The sequence below is a fragment of the Scyliorhinus canicula genome, chromosome 6 (genome assembly GCF_902713615.1).
Source record: "Scyliorhinus canicula chromosome 6, sScyCan1.1, whole genome shotgun sequence".
Taxonomy (NCBI): Eukaryota; Metazoa; Chordata; class Chondrichthyes; order Carcharhiniformes; family Scyliorhinidae; genus Scyliorhinus; species Scyliorhinus canicula.
Genome location: NC_052151.1, coordinates 107,237,698 through 107,262,121, shown reverse-complemented (window position 1 = coordinate 107,262,121; position 24,424 = coordinate 107,237,698). Strand labels below are relative to the sequence as shown.

At 47.2% G+C, this 24,424-nt stretch overlaps 1 protein-coding gene across 4 annotated transcripts in view; it reads left to right on the top strand.

Moving 5' to 3' along the window:
• The window catches only part of med23 (mediator complex subunit 23), a 122,354-nt gene that overhangs the window by 22,530 nt on the left and 75,400 nt on the right, over positions 1-24,424 (top strand). For all 4 annotated transcript variants that reach the window (XM_038799860.1, XM_038799859.1, XM_038799858.1 and 1 more), the window contains exons 5-9: positions 93-204; positions 8,775-8,873; positions 9,300-9,401; positions 11,282-11,351; positions 15,825-15,937. In XM_038799860.1, the coding sequence (XP_038655788.1) occupies positions 93-204; positions 8,775-8,873; positions 9,300-9,401; positions 11,282-11,351; positions 15,825-15,937 (496 nt within the window). The remainder of the gene's footprint in view (positions 1-92; positions 205-8,774; positions 8,874-9,299; positions 9,402-11,281; positions 11,352-15,824; positions 15,938-24,424) is intronic.

Below are 24,424 nucleotides of genomic sequence, written 5' to 3'. Positions count from 1 at the left end.
TAGTTTAAATTTGTGAAAGAACAATGTGCAAGTTGTATTAGTGGAAGTTTGAATATAAAATTCAAAAATACTTTTCTGTATATGTTTACCAGACTGGTCTGCGAGATTTTAATTAACTCTGACAATCTGGAATGGGAGAGAATGCAACTTTGGGCTCTCACGTTTAAACTCATTCGAAAAATAATAGGTGGTGTTGACTACAAGGTAATGTACACAGAATTGATTAACTTGTTTTGGTGTTATTAACAGGAAAGTTTCTAAATGTCATAGAATCCCAGAATTTGCAGTGCAGAAGGAGGCCATTTGGCCCATCGAGTCTGCACCAGTGCTTGGAAGGAGCACCCTACCTAAGCCCACACCTCCACCCTATCCTAGTAACCTCACTTAACCTTTGGACACAGAGGGGCAATTTAGAATTTACGGCCAATCCACCTAACCTGCACATCTTTGGACTCTGGGAGGAAACCGGAGTACCCGGAGGAAGCCCATGCAGACACTAGGAGAAAGTGCAAACTCCACGCAGTCACCCAATGCCGGAATTGAACCCTGGAGCTGTGAGGCAGCAGTGCTAACCACTGCGACCAGTAAAGATGAATAGTAAAAGTGGAAGTTCTTCGTAAGCTTTCCTCCGTTGCGTTTGAGCCTTTCTGCCGATGGGTACTCTCACTTTATGTTACAAAAGCACAGCACCGAGATGGTGTTGGTGAGATTCTCGCTGGCTGTGCCTGAGTTCAATGTCCATCTTTTGCAGGTTAGCTCTCCCTGTTCCACAGGATTCTTCTCTCCTGGGCTCCAGTTGAGAACTTGCCGTCTGCCATAAATAACTGCGCTCCTGATCTGATCCATTTACCAGCATTGCAATTGGGTGAATATGGAGGGGAGTTCTCAACCGTACAGGTTCCAAACCTTCCAACAGTCATCCAATAGAGTCCTCTACTTTGCTTGGACCTTTAGGGGCACCAGAAGCAGATTTGGTTTAGTTGTGTAATAGTAGCCTTGATTTTATGATGATAATGATGACAAAACCGACAGTGTTTAGCATGATTACACCACTTACTGCACTGAGACATGCATGGAATAACAAGGAAATCCAAAGGTTGCTGTTAGTGTTTCTACTTGAGCCCCAAGACTTAAATCTAGTGGAAATCTGTGGTTTTACAACCATTTCAATTCTTATTCTGTTAATCTTGCTGTTAAACTCTTTTGAAACAGTTGTGTTATGGGCTAGGGTTCAGAGAACCCCAAATTGTATCATGGAGTTCACCTGACCCGCAACTTTTAACAGATTGGGGTTATGGGGAGCACACAGGCCTACTTTACAGGTGTAGTGCAACAGAGTTAAAGTACTTTTAAATTTAAATTAAAACCATGTTTATTTATGAAACCAGTTAACACTTTTTATAAACCCACCGTAAACATCTTAACAACTAACAACACCAATCAACCTCATGGATACAATATTCTGTAAGTAACCCTTAATCTTTCCTTGTAACATCCATAAGACAAAAGACCCTTTTTAACACAGAGATCAGGTTTAAATTGTCTACTCAGAGCAGTTATCACTTTGAAATCACCGAAATGATCTGGAGACAGTCTTTAGATTGCCGAGAGATCCTTATACAGCTGCTTGCTTTGCCTGCAGCTATCCAGCTCTCTCAACGATACTAAAAACACCCTGTAGCTGCCTGCTCAAAGCAAAAGTGAAAGACAGACAGCCCAGCTCCACCCAAACTCCGACATCACTGCAGCTATTCGATAAACACCCATTTTGTTTTTAATGATTTTTATTCAAATTTTTCAACAACAAATTTTCTCCCAAAAATAAAATAAACAATACAGAAACAAAAGCCCCCCCCGGTTGCTGCTGAAGTTGACCACCCTCTAACACTCCGCCAAGAAATCAAGAAAAGGCTGCCACCGCCGAAAGAACCCTTGCACCGACCCCCTGAGGGAAAACTTGACCCTCTCCAGTTTAATGAACCCAGCCATGTCGCTGATCCAGGATTCCGGGCTCGGGGGCTTCGCGTCCCTCCACTGTAACAAGATCCTGTGCCGGGCTACTAGGGACGCAAAGGCCAGAATACCAGCCTCTCTCGCCTCCTGCACTCCTGGCTCCGATGCCACTCCAAAAATAGCGAGCCCTCAGCCCGCTTCCACCCTGGAGCCAACCACCCTGGACAGGATCCCCGCCACCCCCTTCCAGAAACCTTCCAAAGCCGGACACGCCCAGAACATATGGGTGTGATTCGCTGGGCCTCCCAGACACCTCCCAAACCTGTCCTCACCCCCAAAGAATCGGCTCAACCTGGTCCCAGTCATATGCGCCCTATGCAGCACCTTCAGCTGAATTAAGCTGAGCCGAGCGCAAGAAGAGGACGAATTCACCCTCTCCAGGGCGTCTGCCCATGTCCCCTCGTCGATCTCCTCCCCCAGCTCCTCCTCCCACTTCACTTTCAGCTCTTCCACCGAGGCCACCTCCCCCTCTTGCATCACCTGATAAATTGCCGAGATCCTACCCTCACCGACCCATGTCCCCGAGAGCACCCTATCCTGCACCCCCCTTGGCGGCAGTAGCGGAAACTCCGCCACCTGCTGCCTAACAAACGCCCTAACTTGCATATACCTGAAAGTATTCCCGGGGGGAAGACCCCACTTCCCCTCCAACTCCTTTAAAGACGCCAACTTCCCGTCGAGGAAGAGGTCCCCCATCCGCCTGATGCCTGCCCTATGCCAAATCAAAAACCCACCATCTATTCCCCCGGTGCAAACCGATGGTTGCCCCGTAACGGGGTCCAGATTGAGGCCTTCACTTTCCCCCCCCCCCACCTATGCCACCACTACTGGACTCGTAGAATACTTTGCCGGCGGGAGCGGGGCCGTCACCAGTGCCTCCAAAGTCGTGCGCACACAGGACGCCACCTCCATCCTCTTCCATGCGGCACCCTCCCCCTCCATCACCCACCTACGGATCATCACCACATTTGCAGCCCAGTAGTACCCACACAGGTTGGGCAACGCCAAACCACCTACCTCGCTCTGAGAATACCCTCCTCTCGGGGCCTTCCGCGCCCACACAAACCCCAGAATACTCTTATTCACCCTCCTAAAGAAAGCCTTCGGGATCAAGATGGGGAGACACTGGAAGAGAAACAAAAACCTCGGGAGCACCGTCATCTTAACTGACTGGACCCTGCCCGGCAAGGAGAGTGGCAACGCTTCCCAGCTCCTGGCTATCTGGACACCCAGATATCTAAAGCTCCTCTCCGCCCTCTTCAACGAGAGCTCTCCTATCTGCCTCTCCTGGTCCCCCAAGTGCAGCACAAACAGCTCACTCTTTCCCACATTGAGCTTATAGCCCGAAAAATCCCCAAACTCCCCAAGTATCCTCAACACCTCAGGCATCCCCCCGCCGGCTCCGCAATGTACAGCAGTAAATCATCCGCGTACAACGACAGCTGGTGCTCCCCCCCCCCCCCCCCCCCCCCCCACTTCCAGGTCTTCGAATCCCTCAGCGCCATGGCCAGGGGTTCAATCGCTAACGCGAAGAGCAGGGGAGACCCCTGCCTCGTCCCCCGGGACAACCAAAAATCCTCCGACTTCCTCCCGTTTGTCACCACGCTCTCTACCGGGTCACTATACAGCAGCTTCACCCACCTAATGAATCCCTCACCAAACCCAAATCTCCTCAACACCTCCCACAGGTAGCTCCACTCCACCCTATTGAAGGCCTTCTCCGCATCCATCGATGCTACTATTTCTGCCTCCCCATCCGCCTCCGACATCATTATAACATTAAGTAGCCACCGCACATTGACATTTAGCTGCCTCCCCTTCACAAACCCCGTCTGGTCCTCAAGGATAACCAGCGGGACCACATCTTCCACCCTCCTGGACAGTATCATAGCCAACAACTTTGCGTCCACGTTGAGGAGCGAGATCGGCCTGTAAGACCCACACTGGAGGGGGTCCTTATCCCGCTTCAGAATCAGTGAAATTATTGCCCTGGACATCGTTGGGGGCAAAGCACCCCCCCTCCCTTGCCTCATTCAGGGTCCTCACTAACAGCGGGCCCAGCAGGTCTGAGAACTTCTTATAAAACTCCACCGGAAACCCATCAGGTCCCGGTGCTTTCCCTGTCTGTATGCTCCCCAGCGCCTCAATCAGCTCCCCCAACTCGATTGGGGCCCCCAGCCCCTCGACACGCTCCTCCTCCACTCTTGGGAACTCCAGCTTGTCCAGAAAGCGGTCCATCCCGCCCCCCTCCCTAGGGGGCACCGACCGGTACAGCTCCTCGTAGAAGGACCTGAACACCCCATTAATGTCCCTAGCACCCCGCACCAGGTTCCCTCCTACATCCCTAACTCCCCCTATCTCTCTCGCTGCCTCCCACTTCCGGAGCTGCTGGGCCAGCATCCGACTTGCCTTCTCCTCATACTCGTATACCGCTCCCTGTGCCCTCCTCCACTGCGCTTCCGGGTGGTCAGTATATTGAACTTCGCTTGGAGACTACGACGCTTCCTCAAACGCCCCTCATCAGGGACATCCGCATACCTCCTGTCCACCCTTACCATTTCTTCCACCAACCTCTCTCAGCCCTCTTTCCCTCCCCCGCCCCCCCTTTCCCTGTGCGCCCGAACAGGTATCAGCTCCCCTCTAACCACTGCCTTCAACAATTCCCAGACCACCCCAACTTGCACCTCCCCATTATCATTAGCTTCCAAATACCCCTCTATGCACCTATGGACCCGCCCACATACTTACTCCTTTGACAGAAGTCCCACATCTAGCATCCACAGCGGCCGTTGATCCTTCCCCTCCTCCAGGTCCACCAAATGCGGAGCGTGGTCCGATATAACTATTGCCGAATACTCCGCCCCCACCACTCTTGGGATTAGCGCCCTGCTGAGTACAAAAAAATCAACCTGGGAATAAGCCTTGTGGACATGGGAGAAAAAGGCGAACTCCCTACCTCCCGGGCTCAAAAACCTCCAAGGATCTACCCTACCCATCTGATCCATAAACCCCCTCAGCACTGTGGCCGCCGCAAGCCTCTTGCCCGTCTTAGACCTCAAACGATCTAGAGCTGGGTCCGGCACCGTATTAAACTCCCCTCCCAAAATCAAGCCCCCGACTCCAGGTCCGGAATCCGGCTCAACATCCGCCGCATGAAACCTGCATCGTCCCAATTGGGGGCGTACACATTAATCAGAACCACCCACTCCCCTTGAAGCCTACCACTCACCATTACATATCTGCCACAGCTATCCGCCACCACACTCGACGCCACAAACGACAAGCTCTTACCAACTAAAATCGCCACCCCTCGATTCTTCGCATCTAGCCCCAAGTGGAACACCTGCCCAACCCAACCTCTTCTCAGCTTCACCTGGTCCGCCACCTTAAGGTGCGTCTCCTGGAGCATGGCTACGTCCGCACCCAGCCCCTTCAAGTGCGCCAAGACCCGGGACCACTTGACCGGCCCATTCAGCCCCCTCGCGTTCCATGTGACCAGCCGAATCGGGGGAGTCCTCCCCCACCCTCTGCGCCGGTCAGCCATAGTTCTCCCTCGGCTCACCACGTGCTTGCAGAACCCCCCAGGCCTGTTCCCCACAGTCCTCCCAACTGCCCCCATCGCCATCGTACTTCCGTAAGTCAGCCGACTCCTGACCCCGGCTGCTCCCGCCACCCCAATGACCCTCCCCAGTGCAACACAACCACCACTCCCCCCACCCAGTGCCGGTCCCGCCCACTGCTCCTCCAGCGCAAGAAGAAAGCCCGCGCTGCCATCTCAGACCCCGCCTCCCGACCTGACACGCGGGAAAAATAAGGGCGCGTGACCCAGCGGGCCCGCAAACAGCTCCCCAGCCCTCCACCGGTGAAAAAACAAGAAAGCACCAAAATGAATAAATAAGAGCCCCAAAAACACGAAAAAGCAGAAAAAAGGCAAAAAGACATTAACAACCACAACCAGAAAAACAAAAGGATACCACGGAGGACAAAGCCTCCGGACTATGTACATCAGTCCCCAGCCCCTCAGTTCGAGTCCAACTTCTCTGCCTGGACGAAGGCCCAGGCATCCTCTGGGGAATCGAAGTAGAGCTGGCGGTCTTTGTAAGTGACCCAGAGGCGTGCCGGCTGTAACAGGCCAAACTTCAACCCCTTCTTGTGAAGCACTGCCTTGGTCCGATTAAAACCAGCCCTTCTCTTTGCCACCTCCGCACTCCAGTCCTGATAAATCCGAATCTCTGCATTCTCCCACTTGCTGCTCCTCTCCTTCTTTGCTCAACTCAACACACACTCACGGTCAACGAAGTGGTGAAAACGGACCACACCGCCCTGGGCGGCTCATTTGGCTTGGGCTTCCTCATCAGCACTCAATGGGCACCCTCCAGTTCCAAGGGCCCCTGGAATGACCCCGCGCCCATGAGCGAGTTCAACATCACAGCCACATAGGCCCCCAAGTCTGAACCTTCCGGCCCCTCCAGGAGGCCCAGGATCCACAAGTTCTTCTGACCGGAACGATTCTCCATCTCCTCCAGCCTCGCTTGCCATTTCTTGTGGAGAGCCAGGCCTAGGATTTCGTCCTCGCTCTCCGAGGCCTTTTGTCGTAGCTCCCGGATCTCGACACAATGGGTCGTCTGAGTCGCATGAGCTTGTCCATCGAGACCATAAGCGGTTCCAAAAACTCAGCCTTCAGCTCTCTGAAGCAGCTCCTGCGCCCACGGCAGCCACGCTGCCGGCTCCCCGCCCGCCGCCATCTTGTTTCTCCTGCCTCGCACCTTTCTCTGCTCCAAAGCCGATTATTTAACCGCTCCGCTCCTGGTCCAGTTCATCCACCGGCAGAAAAGCGCAGTGGATGTGTTCCCACACCGGGAAAAGTCCAACCAGCATCACAACGGGCCCTTAAAAGAGCCCAAAAGACTGAAAATAGCGGGAGCTTCCGAACGTGCGGCTTAACTCCGCATCACCGCACCCGGAAGTCCCCTAAACACCCATTTCTTAAAGGTACATGCACGGCAGCTATTTAATAAACACCCAGTTCTTAAAGGTACATGCACGGCAGCTATTTAATAAACACCCAGTTCTTAAAGGTTCTCTCATGTCAGTTGCATGAGGTGAACTGGATTTTTGAGTGTACTAACTTCATTATTGCTGTTTCACTGCACCTGTAAAGCTCATTTTGTTTTTGTGAAAAGTCTAGTTTCTCCATAATAAAATTGCAGATAATTGTTTTTAGCTTTTCTTTATTTAGGTGCTATCTTAATCCTGTCGTAATCACTTACTTTACTATCTAAAATTTAATCCAAAAGTGGCGGGTGCTAAGTGCTTTTAAGTTCCTGGTTTGCTGTTTGCAAATATTTCAATGTGATTGGCTGCTTACCTGCTTGCTGACATCACAGCTGCTGATAATAATCGCTTATTGTCACAAGTACATAGAACATTACCGCGCAGTACAGGCCTTTCGATCCTCGATGTTGCGCCGACATGTGAAACCACTCTAAAGCCCATCTACACCATTCCCTTATCATCCGTATGTTTATCCAATGATTATTTAAATGCCCTTAATGTTGGCGGGTCCACTACTGTTGCAGGCAGGGCATTCCATGCCCTTACTCCTCTCTGAGTAAAGAACCTACCTCTGACATCTGTCCTATATCTATCTACCCTCAATTTAAAGCTATGCCCCCTTGTGCTAGCCATCACCATCCGAGGAAAAAGGCTCTCACTGTCCACCCTATCTAATACTTTGATCATCTTCAATGAAGTTACTGTGAAAAGCCCCTAGTCGCCACATTCCGGCGCCTGTTTGGGGAGGCCGATACATAGAACATACAGTGCAAAAGGAGGCCATTCGGCCCATCGAGTCTGCACAGACCCACTTAAGCCCTCACTTCCACCCTATCCCCGTAACCCAATAACCCCTCCCAACCTTTTTTTTGGACACTAAGGGCAATTTATCATGGCCAATTCACCTAACCTGCATGTCTTTGGACTGTGGGAGGAAACCCACGCAGACACAGGAACTTGCAGACTCCGCACAGACAGTGACCCAGCGGGGAATCGAACCTGGGATCCGGGCGCTGTGAAGCCACAATGCTATCCACTTGTGCTACCGAGCTGACCCTCTGCGGGAATTGAACCCATGCTGCTGGCATTGTTCTGCATTGCAAGCCAGCTATTTAGCCCACTGTGCTAAACCAGCCCCTGATTCCCTTGACCTGGCACTAGATGCAAGTTGCTATCGAGAAAGGGGAAAGACACACTTGGAGAGGTAATTCGATCTTTGTGGGCAGCTTTCTTTGAGGTCTTGTTACTTCACTGCTGTCAGAAAATTACATTTCAACATTTAAAAAAATAAATTTAGTGTACCCAATTCTCTTTTTTTCCAATTATTGGGCAATTTAGCATGGCTAATTCACCTACACTGCACAACCTTTTGGGTTGTGGGGGTGAGATCCATGCCAGCATGGGGAGAATGTGCAAACTCCACACAGACAGTGACCTGGGGCCAAGATCGAACCCGGGTCCTTGACGCCATGAGGCAGTAGTGCTAACCACTGCACCACCATGCTGCCCAATTCCATCCGAATATATGTTGACTAAAAGTTTTTTCTTGAATAGGTTTCTTGGGGACGACAATACAAATGATAATTGTTTTAAAGCTGTTGTATTAGAATTTTAAACTACGTCATCGTGGAAGAGCTTGAAGGAACAATGAGTTAGCACTCTAAGGAATATTTCATTAATCTGTCATGTATAAATTAATCTTCCAGGGTGTAAGAGACCTGTTGAAAGCAATTCTGGAGAAGATTCAAAGTATTCCTAACACAGTCAGTTCTGCTGTTGTACAGCAATTGCAAACAGCCAAAGATGTAAGTTTCTGGTAAAGTGTTTTCAGTCTTTGAAGTAAATATTAAAAATTCCTTAAGTCTCCTTTTAAGAATGAAAATTGTTTTCATTGTTTTACATAGTAACCATTAATTTAAAGGACAAAATTATATTCGCTTTTAAAAATCTGGAAAGCAAATTAAGACACAAATTAATCAGCGCTGTAATGTTTGTTGGGAGCTGAGCTGAAAGAAAGAATGGGTCTGAAATAGGGCTATAATGCTGTAGCACCAATTCTCCAAATCATATTCTCTTTGAACTGAGTTTCTTGCTTGGAGTGCAAGACTAACTAATTTTCCAATGTGTAGAATTAGGAATGCATTTCTTTCAAGCAGTAATTTGTCTATTATGCTGATGAAAGGTTAAATTGTTTTAATCTAAATAAATGTGTTCTACTTTGCTTTTTCCAGGTTGTGGCATATATCTTGGACAGGAATGCCTGTCTGTTGCCAGCATATTTTGCAGTCACAGAAATTCGAAAACTTTATCCTGAAGGGAAATTATCTCACTGGGTAAGAGACTTATTGTCCTTCTCCTGAAAAGAAAAAGTTGAGGATAACCCTTTTATGTTCTACACTCATGAACTTTGTCCGCAAGAAATATAGATGTTACAACATAGAAGCAAGTTTTTCTGTGTGACTAGTCCATGCCCCCATTTGCCAGACGAGCATCTTCCATCTTTCCTCATTAAAATATATAATTGTAGCATTTATTAAATTCTTCCTTGTCTAACTTCACCTTGAATGTATCTGTGCTATTTTCATCAACCACTCCGTGATAGTGAGTTCCACTATCTTATATTAATGGACTCTAGTTATGCTCTTCTCCACAAGAGGAAATATTCTCTCTCTATCCATTCTCTCAAAACCTTTCATAACTTTACTTCACCCATCAACACGGTAACACAGTGGTTAGACTGTTAATTCACAGCGCCAGGGCCCCAGACTTGGGTCACTGTCTGTGCAGAGTCTGTACATTCTCCCTGTGTCTGCGTGGGTTTCCTCCTGATGCTCCTGTTTCCTCTCAGAAGTCCCGAAAGACATGCTGTTAGGTAATTTGGACATTCTGAATTCTTTCTCGGTGCACCCAAACAGGCGTCGGAGTATGGCGACTCAGGGATTTTCGCAGTATCTTCATTGAAGTGTTAATGAAAGCCTACTTATGACAATAATAAAGATTATTATTATGATTATTAGATTATTAAACTTTTTCAGGAGACAGAGACCCAATATATTACCCTTTTCTTGATATGTATACCCTTGCATATCTGGCATCATCCTTTAAATCTTATTTGCATCGTCTCTATATATCCTTGTTAGAATATGGTAACCAGAACTGCATGCGTCAAGTGTGGTATAACCAAGGTCCAATGCAGGTTTACATAACTTCCCTACTTTTCACTTCTGTTCCTCGGGAGATGACGCTACTTTTATCCCTCTAGAAATGAAACCAAATCCTTGGTTTGCTTTTTTATGACCTTTTTTTATGTCCTTGGTAACCTGTGGCTCAATCTTAATGATCGGTATATTTGTGATGCAAGACCCCTTTGTACCTTTATCCCACCAAGATTGGATTTTCCAAGTAACAATTGACCTCCCTATTCGTCTCCCAAAGTGTGCGACCTCGCATTTATCTCTGTAGAAAATGTCCTTTTTAATGCCAACCTTGTACCTGAATTCCCGATTTCTGCAATCTTTTTGGTTAATTTAGAGTACCCAATTCATTTTTCCAATTAAGGGACAATTTAGCATGGCTAATCCAGCTAGCCTGCACATCTTTGGGCTGTGGAGGTGAAACCCACGCAAACACAGGGAGAATGTGCAAACTCCACATGGACAGTGACACAGAGCCGGGATCAAACCTGGGACCTCGGCGCGCGAGGCAGCAATGCTAACCACTGTGCCACCGTGCTGCCCTGATTTCTGCAATCATAAGGTTCCTTTTCTCTTCAAATACTCCTCATTTATGCTTTGCATGTGTGATCTAGTGAACTGTCCTTAAACTGGCTATCTAGATCACTGAGGTGGGATGTACCTCATGTGGTACTTGCTAAGTGAGGGGTGAGTGATGCTAGGTTCCATGGAAAGCTGACAGTGAAATGCTGGAAGCTTCTTTTTATTTTAATGTGTAATTAAATAACCTGAATTGGTACATTGCATTTCAGGTGTTGTTACTAATGTAATAAATAGGTAGCTTCTGCAAGCCAAATTCCATAGTTCTATTTTGCCTGGATATAGATGTACAAGAGTGCAAGCTCTTTTTTTTTTTGTTGTAATTATCTGGTTGCTTGTCTGTTTTTGCAGACTGACCTTAAACTCCTGAAAACTTCAATGGATGAAACATATTTATCTTCTTTATTTAAAATTGTTTTGTTTTCGGATTTTTCTTTCAGTTGCTGGGCAATCTGGCGTCTGATTTTGTGGACAGCTTTAGACCTACTGCACGAATAAACTCTATCTGTGGTAAGAGCACAAGCTTTCTCTCTGAACTAACAAATACGCTAGATCTTGTGGAACATCTGAGAATTTAAATGGCTGGATGGCTATTTGCAATGTTTGTGACATCAATTTCAAACCAGTGACGACTGAATGTCACTTCCTGCCTTGATTAATTCTCATAATTAAGGGTTTAGAGCTCTTCGTTACTTAAATTATTCACGTTGAAACTGATATATCTTTCCTCTATAAAAGCAAAATACTACAGATGCTGGAAATATGAAAATAAGACTAAAAGTGCGAGAAATACTTGGGTCATACAGTCTCTGTTGAGAGAGAAGAATAGTTAATAGCCTGGACATTCATGGAGCAACAATCATCAGATTGGCACTCCACTCAAACGTTTCCTTGACTAGTTGTTCTGCATTTTTGCTTCTCCAGAAATGCAGAGTGCCGCGTCCCTCAAAGTGTTCTTTCATAGAACTGTAGTCTTGGGGATCGGGGAAGAAGAGAGATCCTGTTTTTATGGCACCAGCTGCCGTAAAGTAAATTTAACCGTCCAGTGTTAGTGAATGGGTAGGGTGGCTGCAGGATATAGGGTGAGGTAAGTGGCTGAGAGTGGCAAGTAGTCTGGTCAGGAGATAGTCAGGTTGGGGGTACTGATCGGGTTGTCAGGTTGGGGGGTTAGTCAAGTAAGGTGGTGGGTTCTGTCTAACATTTTCTCGGCAACTATCCAGAAGTAAATGTGAAGTGTCTGGAGTCTTAGAGTCAGAAACTTTTGTGGAGGGTCCCAGGGAGCAAGGGAATTGCCCACTGGAAGGTCAAACTACCCTGAGGGGCTCCACGCAGGTCAGAACATCTTCCGTGGTGTTCTAATGTACATCTTGGATCAAATGTCTGGTCTCCGAGAATCTGTAATACCTGGGACGATATTTCGGGTGAATGTTCATAAGACTATAAGACATAGGAGCAGAATTAGGCCACTCGGCCCATCAAGTCTGCCCTGCCATTCAATCATGGCTGATATTTTCTCATCCCCATTCTCCTGCCTTCTCCCATGACCCTTTCATCAGATGTCCTTTTCATCTTAACCTTTACTGTATATCAAAAATGTTTGTGAAGGCTCAATCTGTGCATGGTATTTCTAAGTGTTCTGTAGGTAACTGTTTACATAAAATGACACAGTAAATGTGTCAACTCCAGTTATAGAGACACAAGAAAGCTTTTTATAGAGATGGTTATAATTGTTTTGAATGCAGAAATTATACGTAGGAATTGGCAGACACTACTTTGGATCATAGCTTCAGCACAAAAGAAGAATTGGCCCATTTCAGTGCAAGGCCCATATGAGAGATATTTACTTTAAACAGTCTCCCTGTGTACTGTGTTTATTCAGTTCCCATTCTCCATTACCAATGATTCTCCATTAACAACTCTCACAAACTTTCGTCACTTAAAAAAGCTAAATACTAGAAAGCTGAAATAATTCCAACTACGCAACAGCTTAGTCGGCATTTGACAAGTGAATGCTATGGTTTTAATCCATCAACTGATCTTAAAATGAAAACAGAAAATTCAGCATTTAAGGCATCCATGGAGAGGAAGGCAGCGTTACCATTTTGAATCCATGTTGTTTTGTCAGAACTGGGAGCTGTTACAAATGACTGGCCTATAAGGACCATTAGAACCAAAGAAATGAAAATGCTTGCGATTAGGTGGAAAACAGGTGGTGATTAATGGTGAAAGGCGAGGCAATACTGGGAGGAAGTAGAGGATTAAAAATGTATCTAAGACCCAAAGAGCAGGTAAACATTTAACAGTGAAACGGCAGAGGGGAAGGGAAGCATCAAAAATCTGACAAATTGGAAAAGTACCAGGGAAGAAAGGAAAGAGCAAGTCATTTCAGGTATGTAGACCCCGTCAGAGGAGATGAAGTCAATGATGAACTGAGAAATATGGCCTTAGATATGATGAGTTATACTTCCATAACTATATTTTTCTCCCTCTGTCTTTCCATGTGTAGTCTATTGATCATTTTTTGTGCTTAATAAATTTTAATTACCAAATAATCTGAATTGCGCATTGTACATAATGTTGCAAAATGGGAATTTGAGGTTTTAAAATATAGTCACATTATTTGAATTGAAGAAGGTTGAATTAAGAGTAGTAGATGCTAATTTCTACAACACTGTTGAGATCTTCAGCCAAAAGTAAGGTTGGTGGATGGGAAATAATTGAACCACAGTTGATGGGAGTAATTCAGTTGTCATTTTGATGTCCTTTCCTCCTTTTGCCAGTACCTTAGATTGAAGCAGATTATTTGCAACCCTGGTTTTCTAACCTAATCTGAACTGAGATTCTAAATTGTCTAGTTCTGAGCTGTCCGTCATAAAGGTGTCTAGTGGGGAGGTCTGGAATATTGTTGCCATCCCCTGTCTCCGTTTGTCTGCTACTGGAACACTTATAAATGCCCCTGGGTTTGACTGTTCCACTGTTCTTTTAGCCAGCCTCCCATTCTCCACGATCTTCCAATTTATCCAAAATAGCTGCTTATCTCCTCCCTTCTTCTCCCCCCCCCCCCCCCCCCCCCCCTTTGCCCGGCAAGTCACGTTAACCCATCACTTGTGCTCTGACCTATTTAAAAAAAGAAAGACTTGCATTTATATCATGGTTTTCACAACCTCTGGGAATCCTAAAATGTTTTACAACTAGTGAAGTGCATTTTAAGCCTAATCACTGTTGTATGTATGCTTCCAATCTCCTAATGCATCAAATTTAAAATTCTCATTGTTCAAATCGCTTGATAGATTTATAGCTCCCAACCTATAACTAGTGTCCGACCCTTGCACTCTGAATGTTCCATTCCTATTAATTACTCTGCCCGCTTGTGCATTGCCCTGGGCGCAATTCTCCGACCCCCACACCGGGTGGGAGAATCGCGGGAGTGCCGGGCAATTCCCGCCGTGCCGCCCTGGCACCTGCACGCGATTCTCCCACTCCCCCCCCCCCCCCCCCCCCCCCCCCTTTGCCCGGCAAGTCACGTTAACCCATCACTTGTGCTCTGACCTATTTAAAAAAAGAAAGACTTGCATTTATATCATGGTTTTCACAACCTCTGGGAATCCTAAAATGTTTTACAACTAGTGAAGTGCATTTAAGCCTAATCACTGTTGTATGTATGCTTCCAATCTCCTAATGCATCAAATTTAAAATTCTCATTGTTCAAATCGCTTGATAGATTTATAGCTCCCAACCTATAACTAGTGTCCGACCCTTGCACTCTGAATGTTCCATTCCTATTAATTACTCTGCCCGCTTGTGCATTGCCCTGGGCGCAATTCTCCGACCCCCACACCGGGTGGGAGAATCGCGGGAGTGCCGGGCAATTCCCGCCGTGCCGCCCTGGCACCTGCACGCGATTCTCCCACTCCCCACCCCCCCCCCCCCCCCCCCCCCCCCCCCCCCCAAAAACGGCGTGCCGCATTTCACGACAGGCCACTCGGAGAATCGGCGCTTGCCATTTCTAACAGGCGAGCGGCGATTCTCCGGCACAGATGGGCCGAGCGGCAAGCCAATACGACGGGTTCACGCCGGCGCTAACCACACCTGGTCGCTGCCGGCGTGAACAGTGCACGAACGCTGCATGTGCAACCTTGGTCCTCAGTAGGGGTCTGGCCCGCGATCGGTGCCCACTGATCGACGGGCCGGCGTCTCTAAAGGACACACTCTTTTCTTCCGCCGCCTCGCAAGATCAATCCTACATGTCTTGTGGGGCGCCCTCGGGGAGGACGGCAACCTGCGCATGTGCGGGTGACATCATTTACATGGCGCCGCTTTGATGCAGCGCCGCTCCTAGCCCCCTGGGGGTGGGAGAATAGGGGGCGAGGAGCGGCCTCCGACGCCGGAGTGAAACACTCCGGTTTTCACTCTGGCGTCGGCACTTAGTCTACCGATGGGAGAATTTTGCCCCCTATCTTTGGCGCTACTTTCAACTGTCTAAACACTGCACTATGGAATATCCTGCCAACATTTCCCTTTCCTCCTTTAAGGATCTGCTTCATCCCATTCCTCTTGCAGCACACCTTTTTCATTAAGCTTCTAATCTTTGACAAGGAATCCTTTTGTTGCCATACCTATGCTTTGTAATATTTTTCTATGTTAAAAGTGTAAATGTAAATTGAATATTGTTACTAAATCAGATAACCATTTTACTTCTTGCTGATTACCTACGTCGACACACAGTTTTGCTTTTTTGAGGTTTACATTGCATTCCATTAGCATTTTTAACAAAATATTATGAGATGCTCTGTCCTCACTTTAAAATTGCAAACTACTGCAAGCCAAGTTTGAGAATTGGACCTGTTCATATTTTAACCATGTGTTCCTTATTGTTCAAAAACAAAGAAATCATTTTTATGGTTATGGATAGCACAAAAATAAATGATAATCTTATGTACTTTGGCGTGCTTTTTTTTCTCTCTCCATACACTCAATGACTAGGACGCTGCAGTCTTTTACCAGTGGTAAATAACTCCGGTGCAATCTGTAATTCTTGGAAACTGGATCCAACAACACTTCGTTTTCCTTTGAGAGGACTCTTGCCTTATGATAAGGTAAACTTGCGTGGCTGACTGCTTTCAAGTTCCCCATTCCTATCTTTAAAGATTAGGCAAGTAGAAATGTAATTTATTCTCTTCAAAATCTTAGCCTGGATTTTGCAGTCAACGATGAAGTCAAGGTGCATGCTGCTGGCCTCGAAGAAAGCTGTGTTGAGAGATGTAGCGATATTTGCCCCCACTTGACAAGCAACTGATTATAATCTAGCTTTATGGGGGTTCTCAGCATCTTGCTGTAGTGATGCCGTCATAATGGGGCCGCTTATCAAAATTCCGCAGGTATGTTTTCAGGACCAGATTGGTTGTTCAGCAATAGCTGTTCCTCAGATCACTCTTAATCCAATTGCACCTCAGTGAACAAATGTTACCCTTTTATGCAGTTTCTGACAACGGTGAGAGCCAAGAGGGGATGTTCTCACCCGAGGAATTGATTTCAATAGCTCTCAGTTTCAGCAGATGGGAGGAATATGCAAGAATGCAACCTGAAGCAATGAGAAACAGATTGCAATTTCAGGATATCCGCTTTAATCTGTGCCGATGCTAAACCCTGAAGCTGCAGTCAGATGCAGAGGGATAATAATGGCAAGCTCTGACAGTTTGTTGTCAAAAGCCTTGCAACCTCCTAATCCTGGGAATTTATTTGAATCTTGAAGGAGCCACTGAACAGAATACTTTTCAGTGACTTGTCCCTTTGTAACACGTCTTGAAAATAGAAGTGGGCATTCTTTTATTTGTTTAAATTAACAATGTTTCGTTTCATTTCGGGCATGTTGAGTTCAATATTGTTCAATGACAATTTATTAAAGAAGGTTTGAAAAGGTGTTCAGTTGGATTATTTTCAGGTGCGCAACAAATTAAATTTTTTACTTGTATAGAGGCATTTTTCTCCAAATTTCTACATCTATGATATCGGCATTAGTTATAAAACTGAATTTTTCTCACACATGTGAATTGCCTATTTTTATGATGGTAGGGGGAATTTTCTGCCATCTATAAACACGGTATTGAGTATTGCACATGTAAAACATAACTGAAGAATCATCTGAATTAGTGCTTCCTTCATTTGTGAATTCAACACTTAATGCTGCATTGTTTTTTAACCAGCAGCAATGAATGGAAATTGTTCAATATGTTTCATGTCAAAAATTGAAAATGTCAAAATGGTTCTAAAGGCTAAATCGCAAATTAATTTATTTTCAGATATAAACTTTGAAATTTTATATTGTATATTGGCATTGGGTAGTAAATGATGCTTGGCATATTGTTCTTTAAACCCCAATTTATAGTTAATGGATTTCAAAATCTGATTTCTCAGATTTTTGTGTGTAATTAATTAAAATGAGTTATCACTTTTTATTTGGTTGCTGTATATATTTGAGAAGGTGCAAGCTGATTGGTATTCCGTAAGTAACTGAAGGTGGTAATGTTGTGCTTGTATTCTTGAGTCTTGTATTAATGTTGCAAACAATTACTTACACTTGTGAATGACACAGTATAACATGAAGCTGTAAAACTGGTAAGTCACGAGGAGTTTTAACTTTCAGAGCAAAATTCTACTTTTTTAAACAAACAATTTTAATGCAGTATTTTTGCCATTACAAACAGCAACAGTATGAAAACAATGTACAAAGAACAATAAACATAGTGCAAAAACCGACCCCCATCTCTCCAAGATCTGCCTATTTGACCCCGTGCTCCACGCTGCCCCCCCTCCACGCTGACAATTCTCCGCGAAGAAGTCGGTGAATGGTTGCCACCTCCGGGCGAACCCTAACAATGGCCCTCTCAAGGCGAACCTAATCTTCTCTAGGCCAAGCAAGCTCACCATGTCGGTTAATGAGTTCTCCGACTTCAGGGGCTTTGAGTCCCTCCAAGCTAATAGTATCCGTCTCCGGGCTACCAAGGAAGCATAGGCCAGAACATCTGCCATTTTCTCCTCCTGGATTTCCAGGTCTTCCGACACCCCAAAAATCGCCACCTCTGGACTCATTGCCACCCTTGTTTTCAATACTCTGAACATGACATCCGCAAACCCCTGCCAATATCCCCTATGTTTTGGCACGCCCAGAACACGTGGACATGGTTGGCTGGTCCTGCCCCACGTTTTACACACCTGTCCTCTACCCCAAAGAATGTTCTCATCTGGGCCACTTTCATGTGGGCCTGGTGGACCACCTTGAATTGCTGAGTCTTGCGCATGTTGCGATCGTGTTGACTCTGCTCAACGCGTCCGCCCATAAACCATCCTACATCTCTCCCCCAAGCTTCTCCTCTCACTTGCACTTCAGCTCCTCGGTCTGCGCCTCCTCCGCCCCCATAAGTTCTTTGTAGATATCCGAGACGCCCCCCCTCTCCCACCCATCCCCTAGACACTACCCTATCCTGGATCTTCCTTAGTGGCAAGAGTAGGAAGACTGATACCTGCCTGCGCAGAAAGTCTTGCACCTGTAAATATCTAAATTTGTTCCCCCTTGCCAACCCAAATTTCTCCTCCAGTGCTCTCAAGCTAGGGAAGCTCCCTTCCAGGAACAGGTCCCCATCCTCTCAATTCCCGCCCTTCGCCATATTCTAAGCCCCCCCCCATCCAAGCTCCCCGGGGCAAACCAGTGGTTGTCACATATTGGGAACCAGACCGATGCTCCCACTGCTCCAACGTACATCCTCCGCTGACCCCACATCTTCAAGGCCGCCACCACCATGGGGCTGGTGGAGTACCTTGCCGGCGGAAACGGCAGAGGTGCCGTTATCAACGTCCTCAAGCTGGTGCCCCTACATGAAGCTGCCTCCATCCGCTCCCAAATTGACCCCGCCCCTACCACCCACTTCCTTATCATGGCTATGTTGGCCGCCCAATAGTAATTACTGAAATTTGGCAGGGCACCCCCCCCCCCCCCCCCCCCCGGATTCCTCTCAAGCATCACCGTCTTCACTCGCGGGGACTTAAGCCCAGAATGATTTTGTTAACCCTTTTATTAAAAAAAAGGACCGCGGGATGAAAATTGGGTGGCATTGAAATACAAATAAAAATCTCAGTCGGACCGTCATTGTAACCGCCTGCACCCTCCCAGCCAGCAACAGCGGTACCGCATCCCATCTCCGAAACGCGCATCTCATCTGCTAAACCAACCGGGAGAAGTTCAACTTGTGTAACCAGCCCCAGTCGTGTGCCACTAGTATCCCTAGGCACCTAAAACTGTCCCCCACTAACCTAAACAGTAGCTCCCCCAGCTGACCCTTGTGGCCTCCTCGTCTGGACTACAAACATTTCGCTCTTTGTCATATTCAGTTTATATCCTGAAAACCGGCCAAATTCCCCCAAAATCGCCATGATTTCACCCATCCCTTCCCTGGATCTGCTACACATATGAGCAGGTCATCCGCATACAGCGAGGTCCTATGTTCAGCCCCTTAAAGCTCTCAGAGCAATTGCCAGCGGCTCTATGGCTAACACAAACAGCAGTGGAGAGAGGGGGCATCCCTGTCTTGTCCCCCGGTGCAGTCTAAAATAGTCCGAGGTCATCCTATTCATCCTTACACTAGCCTCCGGGCCTGGTACAACAGCCTAACCCAGTCGATAAAGCCCCTACTGAACCCAAATCTCCCATATCCATATCCACCCGGTTGAACGCCTTCTCCGTATCCATTGCCACAACTACCTCAATCTTCCTACTCTCCGGGGCATCATAATCACGTTGAGCAGCCTTCTTATATTGGCCACCAAATGCCTGCTCTTGACAAACCCGATTTGATCCTCCATAATCACATCCGGCACACAATCTTCAATCCTGGAGGCCAGAACTTTGGCCAGCAGCTTGGTGTCCACATTAAGCAGTGAGATCGGCCTATGTGACCCACATAGCTCCGGGTTCTTGTCTCGTTTCAATATTAACTAAATAGTGGCCTATGACATCGTCGGGGCAGCACCCCTCTATCTCTTGCCTCATTGAAAACCTTGACCAGCAACGGCCTGAATATCCCCGAGAATTTCTTGTAGAATTCCACCGAATACCCGTCCGGCCCCGGTGCTTTACCCGACTGCATTGCCTTCAAGCCTTCAACTATTTCTTCGTCCCGAAGCTGAGCCCCCAGTGCATCCACCAGCTCCCTGCCCACCCTTGGGAAGGTCTGTCCGCCCAAAAAGCAGCTGATCCCCTCGGGCCCCGTGGGAGGTACCCAGCGATAGCCTACTGTAAAAGTCCCTGAAAGCCCAGTTTAGCCCAGCCGAGTCCCCTACCAAATTCCCATCCCCATCAACCACCCTCTCTATTTCCCTGGCCGCCTCCCTCTTCCTAAGCTGCTGTGCCAGCATTCTGCTGGCCTTTTCCCCATGTTGGTACCCCTCTCCTTCCTAAGCTGCTGCACTGCCCTACGTGTGGACAGCACCCCAAACTCGGCCTGCAGCCTCCGATGATCCCTTAAAAGCTCCACCCCCGTGGTCGCCGCATACATCCTATCTATCTGTAGGATCTCCTTAGCAAGTCGGTCCGTCTCTGCCCTGTCCGTCCTGTCCCTATGAGCCTGGATCGAGATCAGCTCCCCTCTCACCACTGCTTTCAGCGTCTCCCAGACCACCGCTGCTGAGACTTCCCCTGTGTAATTAACCTGCAGGTAGTTCTGCATGCACTTCCTCAGCCTCGCACACCACCTCGTCCGTCAAGAAGCCCACGTCCAACCTGCAGTGTGGGGTATGGTCTGAAATAGTGATGGCCGAATACCCCGTGTCCACCACCCCAGCCAGAAAATCCCTGCTCAAAATGAAAAAATCAATCCGCAAAGAAACCTTGTGCACATGCGAATAAAAAGAAAACTCCTTCCCCGTCAGCTGCCTAAACCTCCATGGGTCGACCCCCACCCCTCATCTGCTCTATGAACCTCAGTTCCCTCGCCACTGCTGGCTCCCCCGTCCGAGACTATACTGCATCCGCGTATTGATTAGAATCGCCACCCCTCTAGTCTTGATGTCCAGCCCCGAGTGAAAGACCTGACTGACCCAACCCTTCCTTGGCCTGATTTGATCCGCCACTTTCAAGTATGTCTCCTGCAGCATTACCATGTCTGCCATCAGAGCCCTCAGATGCGCGAACACACGTGCCCTTTTGACCGGCCCATTCAATCCTCTGACATTCCAAGTGATCAGCCTGGTGAGGGAGTACCGCGCCCCCCCATCATCCCCTCCGCCGATCAGCCATCCCCTTTCCAGGACCCGCCTCGAGGCCATGCGCGCGCCTCCATCGGCCCGCCTCCTGGCAGCCCCCACCCCCGACCACCTTTCTGTCCCAAAGCCTAACTCCCTCCCTCGTCAGCAGAGTAACTCCCCCTCCCCAACAACACCACTTTGTAACCTAACCCCTGCCATATACATTGATCATATACACACCTCCACTATGCTTCTGTAGACTAGCTAGCCTGGTGGCCCTCGCCTCCAGTGCCAAGAAGTCTCCCACCTATTGTTCCCTACTCTTTCCCCCCCCCCTCCCCCCCCACCCATCCAAACCACTTCCCTCATCAAACCGACCCCAAACAGTCTCCCAATTACCATAAGAGACAACCCAAAATGAAAGACCCACAAATAGTGCAAGTAATAAAAAGTAAAAAGCCCCCACCAGCCACCCCCACCAGCCACCCCCACCAAAACACCGAAAACCCATAGAACTGAATAACTTTTACTTCCCCCTTCTTCACCCAAACTCAAAAGCTGAAGAAAAACGACAATCAAAACGTATAAACATCACTCAGAAAAGTTACAACTTAAAACCAAAAAGTTCTCAGTTCAGCACCAGCCCTTCTTGGCAAAATCCATCGCGTCTTCGGGTGACTCAAAATAATGGTGCTGGTCCTCGTACGGAATCAAGACGCACCGGATATAGCAGCCCAAATTTCACCTCCTTCTTAAACAGGAACGCCTTCACTTGATTGAAGCCCTCCTGGCCACCTCCACGCTCAGGTCCTGATAGACAAGCAATATGCTATTGGCCCACTAGCAGCTTTGCGTACGTTTGGGCCACTGGAGAACACACTCCTTGTCCAAAAATCTGTGGAACCGGACCACCATCGCCCTTGGGGGAGGAGGGGGAGAGGGGGAGAGGAAGAGGGGGAGGGGAGGGGGGTGGTCAGGGGTGGGTGCCCCAGCCGCAGCTTCCTCGCCATCGCCTGTACACCCTGTCCACCTCCAGCAGTCAGGGAAAAGCCCCCTCCCCAGAAGCTTCTGAAACATACTCTCCACAAACGCGCTAGCATCAGCCACCTCAGCCCTTTCAGGGAAACCGACAATTCGTAAGTTCTGCTGGCGAGCTCTGTTCTCCAGATCTTCCACCTTCTCCTGCAGCATCTTTTGCTGATCCTTCAGCATCCCCACCTCTAGCTTGACCACCGTTTGGTGTTCCTCCTGGTCCACCAGCGCTTTCTCCAGCTTCTGAATGACCTGCATCAGCTCCTCTGTCGATGGTTGGGCCGTCGCAGCAGGGGTCCGAACATCAGCCATGTTGTCTTCAGCCGTAACCTCCACCAGCCCTTGCTTATCTTTTTCTTCCTTTTCGGTCCCTTGGGGTTCTCCGTTCCATGCACCAATGTGTGGAGCCAGAACCAAATTATCTGCGCCTTCAAAGCCAGAACTCAAAACCACAAAAAAGCCGGGGGGAAAGGTCCAAAAGTCTGGACAGAGCGGGAGCCACCAAACGTGCAACGTACTCCCTCATAGCCGCCACCGGAAGCCCAAAATTCTATTTCTAGTTGTTTTAGATGATGCTCCACACCCAGTGGAGTCTGATTTTTGATTTGGGTGGTAATACTGCTTGAACTGTGCAAATTTATTGGAAAGCCTGTTGAACTTCTATAGTATATTGCTATCTTGTAGTTTTTTGTTCAGCTGTTATTGTGAATGTAACAGCTACTAAATGATGAGAGATTTCAAGTTATACAGTGCCTTTTGCCATTGTGACACTGGTAACATTCCTCCATGGTGAAAAGAGAAAAACATCCTGCAAATTAAAAATACTATCAATATGGTATAGCATGCAATCGATGCCAATAAGATAATTCAACACCAGTTAGGTCACAGCTAAAATGTTGCATCTAGTTTAGTCACCACACTTTAGGAAGGATGTGAATGTTCTTGAGAAGGTGCAGTGGAGATTTACCAGAATAGATCCAGGGGTAAGGGATTTTAGCTACAAGGTTGGAAATGCTGAGGTTATTCTTGGAGCACAGAGGTTTGAGGGGTGGTTTCATAGAGGTATGCAAAAATACGATACGTTTAGATGAATAGACTAAGAAAAAGCTGTTCTCATTATCTGATCGAGTAAGGACTAGGCATAAAAATTTAAGGCAAGCGATATGGGGAGACGTGTGACAGAACTGCTTTTACACAGCAAGTAGTAACAACCTGGAACTCAAGGTCTGTGAGCATGGTTAAAAAGACGTGATTTAAAAAAAACAAAAAATATATTTTAGAATACCCAATTATTTTTTCCAATTAGTGGGCAATTTAGCATGGCCAATCCACCTACCCTGCACATCTTTAGGTTGTGGGGGCGAAACCCACGCAGACACGAGGAGAACTTGCAAACTTCACATGGACAGTGACCCAGGGCCAGGATTCGAACCCGGGTCCTCAGTGCCGTAGGCAGCAATGCTAACCACTGTGCCACCGTGCTGCCCTAAAAAGAGGCGATTAATGATTTAAATTAAATGGGAACTTGAGGAAAATAAATTTGCATGGCTATTGGGATAGAATAGGGGAATGGGGGTGACTGGATTCCTCTCCTGGCCCCCTCCTGTGTTATGAATTCGGTTAAGTATGGTTTAGATGTTTTGTGTTCTTTTATCGAAAAGAAGTTAACACTACTTTGAGCTTTGTCCTCCAAGGGATTATTTGTTTTGCCAGCAGTTTAATCTGTTTAAAGCAGGAAGAAAAATTTGTGCTTCAAAGCTTAATTTCTTGATAAACACATCACACTTCAAAATCTAGTTCTGCTTTCTCCTATTTGCAAATGCAAGAAATAACTGCAGACTGATTTTTATACCCTGAGTTTTACTAGCTTTATTTTCTTTAATCTAAAATGTACTCACGTAATTTTTTAAGCGTTTTCATGACAACTATTCAAATTCCACATGGACAGTGAACTAAGGCCAGGATCAAACCTGGGACCTCAGCGAGTGCTAACCACTGTGCCACCGTGCTGCCCTTTATATGAAATGAAATAAAAATCGCTTATTGTCACGAGTAGACTTCAATGAAGTTACTGTGAAAAGCCCCAAGTCGCCACATTCCGGCGCCTGTTCGGGGAGGCTGTTACGGGAATCAAACCGTGCTGCTGGCCTGCTTGGTCTGCTGTCAAAGCCAGCAATTTAGCCCAGTGTGCTAAACAGCCCCTGAATATATATGCATATTAAGGAAAATACAGTTAAGGTTTATTTAAATGTCTCTATTTCACACGAATACTGCTACAGTACATCAGAATATATACTTTAGCACAACTAACAGTA